At 38.9% G+C, this 12,399-nt stretch overlaps 1 protein-coding gene across 6 annotated transcripts in view; it reads left to right on the forward strand.

Annotated features, from left to right (window-relative positions):
• The window catches only part of macrod2 (mono-ADP ribosylhydrolase 2), a 392,053-nt gene that overhangs the window by 141,280 nt on the left and 238,374 nt on the right, over positions 1–12,399 (forward strand). For 5 of the 6 annotated variants that reach the window (XM_086045890.1, XM_086045894.1, XM_086045892.1 and 2 more), the window contains one exon: positions 6,324–6,440. In XM_086045890.1, coding sequence (XP_085902016.1) covers positions 6,324–6,440 — 117 coding nt within the window. Of the gene's footprint in view, positions 1–5,940; positions 6,069–6,323; positions 6,441–12,399 lie in introns of those variants that run through there. The other variant, XM_086045896.1, reaches the window with a different exon arrangement.

A 12,399-nucleotide genomic window follows, 5' to 3' on the forward strand; every position in this document is an offset into this window, starting at 1 on the left:
TTCTGATGAAGCTGTGATAGTTGTCCATTGTTTTCATCCCTACTTACATACTGTAGCAGTATCAGGGGAATAATGTGTCATGTAAGCCTCCACCATTTAATGGCTATTTACAGAGTAACATCTGTGGCTATCTGTTTTACCATTTTTAAATCCCATGTATTATGGGTTGAGCGGAGATTATTATTACATTGCACAGAATGTGGTTACAGTAAGGGGCGAGCTCTAGCTCCGGTTGTACCTAAAATTGCTGCGATTAGGTCTCACGATCCTGTATCACAAGGGAGTAACCACAATGGCTTGAACATATTCCACCTGACATTTAGTTCAGCCGGATCTCTGATTGGCACTTGATTAGCAACTAATCCATGTCATTATCTCCTTCGTAAAATTAGTTGAGTAGAAAATAGTGTTGTAAATCACAGCGATGGAATTGTGCTGGGGCTTTGATCAGTGTTAAGCGCTGAAAAGTGCTCAGAGGAGTTGGGACATAAGCTGTTGCTATGGTTACAACAAAAAAATCGGTGAACAGAATAATAGAGTAGCACCCTAAATGGTGTTATCTTAGCCCCCAATTTTGTAATAATAGTCACACAGCATTTAGCTAGTATTTGAAAGCTAGCAGTTATCCCTATGTGTTGATTATTTTGTGTATTGTTAAGTCATTCAGGGTGCCCTGATCAATGAAAAGCTAAGTTGAAACATCACTAAGCATGCAGACAATATTGGAAATACTGTATACTTAATTTATGCAAACATTTGTAAATCATATTACCAAAGGCAAGTTTTATTTTTCCCCCAAATTGGTGGACCATGGAACAAAACTCAAACATGCCCCCACCCCACCCAAAAAAAAAAAAAAAAAATCAAACACTGCATGCAGTCAATCACTGATGTAATTATAAGATTATAATTATAAGATGTGTGTCCGTCCACTTTGTTCTCTCACCTTATCTCAATTAGCTTTGCATTGTTATAGCTGGAGTTCTTTTATTTCCTCTGATGTGTATTAAAAAATAAATACAATTTTACTTGTTAGTGATTACATGGACTTTTATTCATCAGTGGCCTGATTTTCATTGTTTTTTTTTTTTTAATTCTGTCAGTTTGCTCTTTTGTTATTGTTGTTGTTGTGCTATTTGCTTTTTTTGTTTTGTTACTTTCTCCTAACCTGCAGTGTCGAGACCCTCCAGTAGACCAGCAGGTAACGGTAACAAAGACAATGCAGCCGAGTTGGCTGTCTTTATATGAATGCCTCTCCATTCCCCTTACTTGGATTACTTGCTGATATTCAGGCTTCCATATCCTGCTAGGTAGATTCTAGCTCAAGCATACCCGATCTCGCCCCCCCACCCGCTCCATGCTGCTTCCTCTGGCTCCAGTCCTGATCCTAACCCTCAGAGGCGCAGGAAATAATTAGGAGAGAAAGCTGCAGCTGACACTATTTCTGAAAGCAGGGTATTGTAATGAGAGCAGAGCAGGTATTCATGTGTCTGATGGAGCGATTGAAAGCCACTTGGTTTTCGGGATGCCTGGGAGAAGCCTTGCAGAGCTTTGCTGGTCCCTTAATGCACATGGGAGCCAAGCCTCGGGAGGTTGAGCCAGAGGTGTCTCCAACAATGGCAGCAGCCAAGGTTATAGCTGAGTAACCCATTCAAAGTGCTTTAAAGTGACACAGCCCTCACTGCTTTTGTCTCTGCCAATATGGCTGCCTCTCTCTCTCGCTCTCTCTCGCTTTCTCACTCTCGGTTGTTGTACTCATTATTAAATGTGAGGAATGCCGACGAGCCACTGATCAAAATTCAGCTTCATTTAACTGTGTGGACTGAGTAACTACTTAGGAAAGCTTTCTCTTATCAAGGCAGAGAATGAGCAGGTTTAATTACATAGTGTCTCACCTATTGTATGTTTCTATTCTGGTGCAATGATTTAGGGGCATTTAGGGTTTCATTTCTGAGATGTTAACTTCAGGCAACATGTCAAAACACTCACTGTTGAAAGACTAATAGTAAGACAGTAAAATGTATAAAAATATTGGCTTGCAACAATACATGTCTTTGTATCAAATTGTTTGATAAAATGGCCATGGTTCGGTGCACACTGTATTGAACGATGTTTTTTTTTTTTGTTTTTTTTCTTAATCATTAGCGCTGCAACATCCAGTTTTCACAATTCCAAGTTAGTTGAGAAATCGGCAAAGAAAGTACATATGGAAATGCCGATGTACTCTCTGGAATATACTCTTTTCTGGAGTACGTGTTATAATAAAAAGCACAGCAGTTGTTTGTACTTTTCCATTTTTACACTGAACAACTGACTTTATTCACAGAAAACTATTTCAGGAAAAATTGCTATGCAAAAAATACTTTGAGACCCAGTTTTAAATGTTTTTCAGTTTTCAAATTGTTGCTCTTGTACTGAAACCAAATGGATTATATCTGTTTTTATGTGAGAATAATATTTTGTAAATAGCACTTAAACCTGTGACCTTTCCCATAATAAACAGCTCCCACAAAATGTACATCACATAGCCAAGATCCTATTAACATGTTCTTTCTAAACATATTTAGAAACAAAGAAACAAAGAAACAAAATTAAAAAAACAAACAAAAAATTGTTTTTGCAGCAATACAGATTAAGGTAAAAAAAAGTACTCTCATTTTCCCCTTTCAATTGTAATTGTTGCATTTCAGGAGAGAGGCTTTGAACTTCCACAAAATGCGGCATCTCTGTATGGATAGTAACAGAATTTGGTACTGAGTCTGCATCGGGTTAGATTATCCTATATTTATATATATAATCAATCTGCTTTCGTGGAGGCCTACAGAAATCGGAGAGGTCTTACTTCTCAGAGGCTGAAATTCTGAGGATTCTGAGGATATATATATATATATATATATATATATATATATATATATATATATATATATAATAAATAATAGTAGTAGTATTGAATGACCCTTCCTGAGGACTAACTTGTTTTATAAGGGTGGAGCATGGACCAAGGAGTCCATAAAATCGCTTTGCAGATTTCAAAGTGCAGATCATACGCATTAAATAGAGATCCTAATGTTACTTCACTCAAATTTGAGGTTGTATTTTGGAGGCTAGACGTTAGAGCATCAATATCCCAAGTCCGGCCCGGGGGCCAAATGCAGCCCGTGGTCAAATTTTATCCGGCCCGCACCCTCTGTCATAGAATTAATAACGGCTGGCCCGTAGCCCCATTGACGTTGATGCATATAAGATACACTCTAAATGCAATTTCTTTACATATAAGAGGGCAGAAGCACTCTGTCCAACTCCATACGCCTATTTGCCCCTTTCCGGACAATTTCTAAAATGGCGACAATGAATAAAAAAGGGACAGGGAGGGCCGACAATTTAAGGAAAGGTTGAAATTGGACTATTTTTCACTGAAATACACAACTCTGTCTGCCTCATTTGCAAGGAGACTGTTACTTATGTCCCTGTTTTTACATTTAAAATTCACTGAACATTTATTTTCAACAATATGCCATGTTTCAAATTAACCCTGGCCTGTACTGATGAATATGATATATATTTCCATTTTTCCCTGTCATAGAATTAAAATTCTAAGTGATTTAATTGCAATGTGTTGTTGTTTGAAAAGTAATTTGCACTGGTGAATACGTTTACTCATTTCCTTGTTTTAAATCTAAAAGTTCAGTGAACATTTATATGCCAGTAATACTGTATGTCATGTTTCAAATGGACCAAAATAAATGTTTAAGAATCTTAAAATTTAAATAGAGTCAAAAGCAAAGGGAGACTTGTTTGCTAAAATGTGTTTGGATTTATTGGTGTTCCATGTAAAAAAAAAAACCTGTCAGGCTAAATGTTCGGCCCCGCGCATTTTCACCACACCGAATCTGGCCATCTTTGCAAAGAGTTTGGACACCACTGCTTTAGAGTGATAAAATGAAATAAGTTGGTACCATCCTCTTTTCCAAAATGAAATATCATTCTTTCATAATGAGATTCCGAGGCTGCACTTTTAATGTGTCAGACATACACAATTTATGAATCTGCTGAGATTTTTAATCAAACCGTGGCTTTAGAAAACCTTACAAAAAATCAAGTGTGAATGACAACGACCACATTTAATGATTTTTTTTACTCCCCAATTAAAATCAGTATTTCTCTGTGGGCTCCCATCCCACCTCCATATCTTATTTGTGTCTCTATGGTATACAATGGATCAGTTGAACTCCACTCGTTCCTGTAAACAGGTAAATTAAATCCATTCTCCAGCTATGTCAATCATTTCACCATCTTTTGTTGTATTTATGGACACTGAAGACCCATTCCCAGACTCATTAGAAGTATGCAGTGCACCGGGGAGGGAAGGAGGAAGGGAGGAGCTCTCAGATGGAAATTGAAGCTATCACTTTGAATCATTTTCTCCAGCTACTGAGATGTCGTGCACAACCTCACGTTGTTGCTTGCTGAGTTCCCAAGGTGCTTAGAGGCTAGAGATCAGGAATGCTTGGTAGTGATGAGAAGTGTCTCGGGAGCATTGACTCCTGCGGGAATGCTACAAACCGAAATAGTGCATTATTGCCTTTCCCTAACCTGACTCGCTATAGGAAAAAATAACAAAAGCAGTTGGCCTTACATAGGCGTGGCCTGAACCTGCTGCCCTTTGTGAGATTAGCCTTCAGAAAACTATACTCTATATATGTTGTATATTATTTGTGTGTAAATGCGCAACTTTTTTCTGCTTTTTTACCCTGCCTGCTTGTTGCATCTCATGGAAGCTGGACAAATATGATTAAATGATGTATGCTTTTGAAAAGCAGCAATATCAGGCCGTTAAAAAAAATAAAATAAAATAAAAAATCGAATTCATCAAAGTCAACTTAATTTCCCCCTGCCCTCAGCAGGATTATACAGGTACATTTCCAAATGTCAAATCTATCTGCATTCAATTTGTTTTATTTATAATATACATAGCTGCATAGCATTTTGTATCTGAGGCCTTTATGCATTGTGACAGCCTCTTCTTTAGTCCTGTTATTTCCTGTAATATTAAGTATATTGCTTCAAAAATTGTTATTATAACAATAACTCTACCTGGTTATTGTGGACAAATATGTGTGGACATTTTCAAAATTCCAAGCTCATAGCCGGCCGGCGCTACATCAGCTCTGGACTGTGTTAAGTAGCTCCCTCTGTCACCAGAGCGATCCTTCTCCATATCCACATCGCTGTCAGATGCGTGTTACTTTTCCGAAAAGCCATCAGGCTCCGTCTCTGTCAACCGGCTGTCCCTCACTCCATTAAAGATGATTGATAGAGCCTGAGAACCTTTCGCCCAGCTGTTGACTCATCCCTGAGAACCTGAAAAGAACTCAGATAAAGGACCCCCCCCATCACCAAATATCTTTTGTCTTCATACTGTTCACTAGTACACTTCGGAAAATGGTGTATTGCAATACGAAGGTGGTTTGGAGTCTCAGTGGTGCTTACCATGTATGAGTTGTTAGTTTTCTTTTTCTTTTTTTTTTTTAACCACAACCTTTGATGTATAAAGGCAGTCCTCCGGTCAATTGAAAACAAACAAAGAGAAAAGACAACTTTGTTTGCCCATCTGTCATTGTTCTTCCTCTTGGCTTTGTTATCCTCTAATGGCTTGTGAGGATTTCTGCAGGACAACTTGAGACTGATTTTATGATGTTTCAGTGTGATTGATAACATGCTCTTGGAGGGATGTCAGGCTTTCAGAGTTGGATAATGTGGATTTCTATCTCCCTGCCTTCTTCTGTAAGACGGGCCATCAATCAGCAGCAATCGCGGCCTTAACCCGGTAAAATTAAAACCTTGCAGGGGGGGGGAGGGGCCTACGTTTTCCGTGGAATCAGGACACACATCAGAAGGGAGCGCGACAGAATCGGAACAGTGATCCACATCACACCAGGCTCACTGCCACGGAGAAGAGAACATATATAAGATTCCCAGCATGGGGCAGAAAATACGGTTAATGATCTGATTGTAGATGGCCGTTGACAAGGGAGAGGGATTACAGGAAGAACAGTCTCATTTTCACTGTGTGTGGAGATGTTATTAGATCCTAGACCAGCTAATTTAATTCCTAGGCCTGTCAATATTTACCAGCAACAAGGGCACTGCACTCTGGCAGAGTCTCTCGTCTTTGAGAATGCCGAGCTAAGGAAATGATTTGACGTGGAGATGAAAAGATCGAAATTCCGCTTGTGTCTATCTCAACATAGAAGCTCCGGTCTTGGACATGTCACAGGCATGTTTTTATGCATGTCTCAGTACTCTATGTCTGTGTTTTTCAGTCGATGGCTGCATACACAAAGCTGCAGGTTCCTGTCTCTATGATGAGTGTCAAACACTAAATGGCTGTGAAACCGGCAAAGCCAAGATCACCTGCGGCTATGATCTCCCTGCAAGATGTGAGTACCAGTAATTAATGCCTTCCCTTCGCTCAGTGCGTGTGCTTTTGCTTGCGAAAGTGCCGCTCTTTCATACTGCATTCACACACAGACACAGGCGTAATGCAATGTAGTGTAATAGTCCATTCACAGGTCACAATTTGCACAATCTAATTCCTCAAGATTAACTTGCACCAATGCATTTACACCCCAACACCCCCAAAAATAAGCCTTTCAAAAGATTTTTTTTTTTTTTTAACATGTATATGATCCCGCAATTTACTGGTATCCACGCTCAAAAATATGAGCGTTATCTGCATATTAATTTAAAAGTTTGGGAATTCTTGTATTCAGACACATTTTTTGTGTGAAGACACATTTTCTTACCTTCCTAACAGTTTGGACTGTCAACGCTCGAGCTTTCCTTAGAGCTGTCCCCGCTTTGTGTGATGTCACAAAAAATGAAGAAGGATAAGCTTGAATATGTGCTAAGTGTCTCAAGACATCTCTGATGTAAAAATGGCTATGTAGGAGTGAAAGACATGCTTTGGAAAATACTTTTTGCCGTATGGGGAACCCACTTTAATACAAAAGAAGCCAATGTCAAAGTCATGTTTGTGTTTATTTACGGCCATTTACGTGTGGGACAAATTCACTCACAAGGCCTTCATGATTCTTGGTGAGCAACGAAAATTATGTTAAGCTGGAGCGAATAAAGGGAGTTGTAGGAGGTGTGTCTGAAAACAAAGCTCAGAGGATAAATAAGTCAGGCACACCAAAAACACACTCGTGTACCACACTAATGTGGTCCATATTCCCATGGGGGAATTGAGCCAAAACCACATTATTATATATTTATGTTTCACATCAGACAATAAATATCATATTGGAATGAAAGTACACCTTTTTTACAACAACTAGGAACCGGTTAACATCTATATAATGTGACTGTGTGTGGGGGGGGGGGCTGGGTTATTCCCGAGAATTTATGGTATTTTATAATGTAACCAGCATATTAGAAACACCTTCCCCCATACATCACTGCAAAACATATCCACAATATCGTTAAATAAATACATATCTGACACAAAAAAACATACGGAGCATTATTAGAATGTTCAGGTGAACCTAATGAAGTGTCTGGTGAGTGTGTATTGTTTCTGAACCAAAGTATTGTGAGACAGTATATTAGTTTGAGGCCCCTTGACTAGAAAGGTTGATCATGTTGATGTTGCAATAATGAAGGTCCCCACTAGAACAGATCGTGTTGCTATTCGTGTATGTGAGTATCAGGTTGAATAAAGGGGGATTTGGGATAAGGCTTTATGAGATGAAAACAATGCATGCAATATTAATCATACACACTGGCTTCAGCCTCACCTGCACATGATAAAGTGTTCATTTTTAATAACACAGTGGAGAGAAACAAATGATGAGAAACTTTTAATTTGGATGTATTAGTTGTAAAAAGTTCAACAAAGTTCATCAGGAGTGTTTTGCTCAAAAATGATTATGATGGTACTCGTACGGCTGAATGAGAGCATCATCTATATACAGGCGCGCCTTTTGTTGCTTCATTTGATTGATTCTTTTTTCATCCCTCATTTATTCTTTTACCCAAACACACGACTTTCACTGTCACACTGTAACAATGATAAGAGGAACTTAGTAGGGAACATTAGTTTTTATCTTTACCTGTAATATATTATTTTGTGTGCCCGTGAGTTTTCTGCCACTTTCGAATATGAGCCAATTTCCTTTTGTAATTGTTGAGGACGTGTGGCTTTTAAAGGGGGAAACACGAGTGTAATTCAGTTGAGACTAGTGTCCCACTGGTCCTAACCTAACCCTGAAGGATTTCCATGAGACAGCCGTGAGAAGACATGGAGCCCCAGATGAAATTAAGTAGTGTTGTAGGGAATGTCAAACAAATGGAGTAGATAAACTGCAAGTTTGTCGTTTTGGGGCAGTCAGATCAAGAGACACCAAAACAGGGTGCACCCATGACAGTTTAATAAGCTGTAATGTCACGCAGTAGCAATCGCACTGCGACTGGGTACTCTTATAGTAATTATCTCTGGGTAATACGCCTCCTGTGCTGATAAGTTATTATGGATTGAACTGTTCTTCACTGGGAACACTCAGTCCAATTTTGAACCAAAGTGGAGTTCATTTTAAAGCTTGTATCTTACCCGCAGTTGTTGAACTGTTTCCATCTCCACTAATCGGAGTCATCGTCCTGTTATCTTTTTTTTATATCTCCTCTTAGAAATCAGCGTCTCATTTTGAGAATGCCATTTGCTTGCTCACGAATCATTAATTAATTTGCATTGCTGTCATATTTATTCCACCTGCACGTGCCTCTTTGTTTCTGGAATCCAAAACCTTAATGTCCACCTGCCCACTGCTTAATAAACTACAAAGCAACCAAGGGAGACATCCTCCATTCTCGTACATCTGTAAGGATTGCACCCTTCTTTGGAGAACTCTGTATTAGTTACTCCAAAGTCAGTCCTTTATACCACTATTGCATCTCAAATTGTCCAATTCATTTAATCAAATGTGCTTAGGCTTTATATTGTCCTTCTATTTGTGTGAACGCGTCATCAAATGGACACCCTAAATCAAGAGCTCAGCCACTTCACTTGATGCTGCATTAATGGGTGTCATTTATTTATTTTTTGTCATTTTTGACCATTTTAAATGACAAATTGAGTGTGCATATAACTGGTTTTGTATAACATTCCCTTTGTGTGTGTTGACTGTAACTACTTAGTGAGCACAGGGAGAAGAGCACTGAAATCGCAGTTGTCCTTGTTCAGAGATGTGATGGTCTGAGGAAATGAAAAACTGCCGTAGTCATCCGCCCCATCTCGAACTTCCTCTCAAGACAAGAAAATTGGTCCCCTTACATCCCACTAAGCAGTTTAGGCTGTGAATCCCACTGGCAAATGAGCCTTCCTTTTAGGAGGGCCGTGCACATGTGGGACACATTATTATGGGGCTGGCCAGGGATTATTAATCAATGACAGTAATTATGCACCTACCAAAGCGGAAAGACACCCGAAAACTATCTCCTACGTCAAATTGACAAGGAAATTGTCCATTTACCCTGATTTTAGACAAGTTATTCATCAGTTCGTAGGTTAGGATGAAATGAAAATACAAAGTCAAGTGTTGCCTACCGCCATACATATTTATGATTCTACTTCTGAAAAGGATTTGCTCATTTCTACTATTTAAAATCTTAACAATAAAATATGTGTACGCCGGTTTTATAAATAGAACCATTCTAATGAATTAAACATGATGATCTGATGATACAAATTAATATAACCACCCTTATAAGCCTTTTGTGCCATACTCTACACCTCACATTAGTCCCAGTCCAATGTATTTAACATGAATTAAAAACATCTTAATCTATTTTGAACGTTATTACGGTTGTGGGTTACGTAATAACCTGCATCAGTGTGGCTGTTGGTTTGATGTGCGACGAATCAACCTTAGTCTTGCAGTCCGAACTGTTAATTGTGCTTGTCCACTCCAAAGGAGTTTTAGCAGAGGCCTTGAGGGCTCAGCTTCACTTGCACTTTCCCACCCCAGATACTACTCTAAGCTTTTGATTTGAATCTTATATAATATGCTTCGAAAGTGAATACCCCAAAGGAACTTTGAAGAAGATACTGTGTTTGTTGTGCTTCCACTCCAGTACCATGTAAAATATTTTACACAGTTCTGTTCAACCCCCAGAGGAGTTTTAGACTGACACTTCAAAATGCTTGTGGTGTTTATTGTTTTGCTTCTATTTTTCTCCCTTCCCATTGAGCTCTGTGCGTGTGTGTGCTTTAAATCATGGATTATATTTGGATACAAGGCGGGTATATTCTATTTTGTTGCTGCAGTCCTCTTTATTTTACTCTTTGCTAATTAATAATCCTTATGAGTGCTCCTTCAGTTGTATTCACATTTTGAAAAGTTGCCTTTACTAAAACGGTTTAAGCATTCTACAGTTTTCTCAGTTTGAGCACCAGTCCTCAATGTTGTCAGCATGTCGCCAAGATAAATGCGTAGGCTTTCGCTCCTTCATCTCCTCGGTTGTAGAGTGATCATTTTCAGCCTTCGTTATGTTTTTTTTTTTTTTCCCTGCCACTCACTGGTTTAGTGTGGATATATCCACCTTAAACCCACACAGTCGCAAAACCTTTGATTAGTCTCTGGGTGCTATGCAACGCACGCACACTCGTCCAGCTCTGTCCCCACTGCGACCCGGCACGTCTTTACACTCCTCCAGCACTCTTTTCAGACTTCTGCACAACAACAAACAACATTCCACTCTGCAATTTATTCATATTTCATATGCTGCTGCACAAGCCTGCTTGTCTCATGCATTCATTGATGTCATATGAAGTCTGTGCTTCAATTTCATCCCAATAAAGCTCATCAGTATTATTTAGCTACAGTATGGGCACACGACTTTGTTGTAATTAGGATCTTAATGTCACTAACTATCAATTTTAAATGTCACTGGTGTAGAGTACCAGAAACCAGTAGATTTAAAGTACTTCACTATTTTGTGTGTTTAATATCAATTTCTGTGTGTGTGTTGAATATGGGAACCACTAGCTCTGCCCAGACAAGTCAAATGCTTAACAAATGGGTTATGCATATAAAAAAAGGTCTAGAAAATGAATTGAGGTATACAAATATAGAAAGTCCCTAAGTGAGAAACATGTAACACCATACTTTAAGGGGAAAAGTAACAGAGTGCCTATTGCGGTAAACTTTTCTTCTTACTCTGAATAATCTTTACTTGTGTGATCCATTGCAACATTTAGGAATGCAGACAAAACACCTTTGGGAGACGCACCCTGCCTCAGCTCACAGCTTCTTTATCTCATGTTCTTTTTCAGTACAAACTGCAACTCTCTGGTGTTTACTGTAAGTGCACCTGTGCTAATAATCATCCGCTGGTGATAAGTTTTGCTCCCTGATAGTGTGAGTAATGTTTCCCAGGCCTTATTTACCCCGGAAAACCAGCCTGTCTGTTCCATCACTCCACTCAGCAAACACAGACAGGCAAGGCAAACCTTTCTACCGTTAACGGAAGCTTATCCTGCTCCATCATCCACTTTTTTCACTTGTAATTTAATTGAAAGGAACAAAGGCTGATTTGTTGAATATGTTACTATTTTGCTTCAACTGTGTCCTTAATCAAATACATACCAATATACTCTTCACTGTGGTCACTCTTCCATCCGCAGTTATGCTGTCAAAATATTGTACTTTTTCTTCAATTTTGACAAACTTAAGCATTTCCTCTCATTGAGTGCCATAGTAAGACTGTTCAAGTATTTTTCAAGCTGACCTTATTACGGAAACCTCATTATTGTGCTGAGCAGCAATAATCCTATACAGTATCATAAACAATTGAAAGATGACCGGGATGCATATCGATTGTCTCAGACTATATACTTTTTGTTGTTGTTTTTCATCATCTATATATTTTTTGTTCATTGATTGCCTGTTAAGTGCCATGCTCTGCTACTGCTTCATAGTGAGGTTGTGCATGGTCTCTTTTGAATGCAAAGATCTCAAGTACTTCTGAAAGGAATATTGCCTGATTGCTAGCGGTAATGATCTTGAAGCAATAGTGCATGTTTGCTGCACATTATTACACTGCATAGCATTATTACATATTACATTGCATAGCACATTTTAACACACAACACATTGTGTGTAGGTCTCAAGTGAAAGTAATCCTTTATTTAGATCCACCATGGTGGCCATGACAGAAAAGCCACACACAGAGCAAAGCCAAGTTACTGCTCAGTGTGAGCACTCACATCATAAATGTCACTTCATCACTTCATGCACATGCCATCAAACCTCCAGCTCCCTGACTGTTTGGATGCTCTTGTGCTAGTCACTAATTTACCCTGTCTGTCACCAGGGTTATTATAGTTTTGGACATTTTAAT

This window comes from Filicampus tigris, chromosome 11 (genome assembly GCF_054856515.1).
Source record: "Filicampus tigris isolate MCC_2025a chromosome 11, RoL_Ftig_1.0, whole genome shotgun sequence".
Classification (NCBI taxonomy): Eukaryota; Metazoa; Chordata; class Actinopteri; order Syngnathiformes; family Syngnathidae; genus Filicampus; species Filicampus tigris.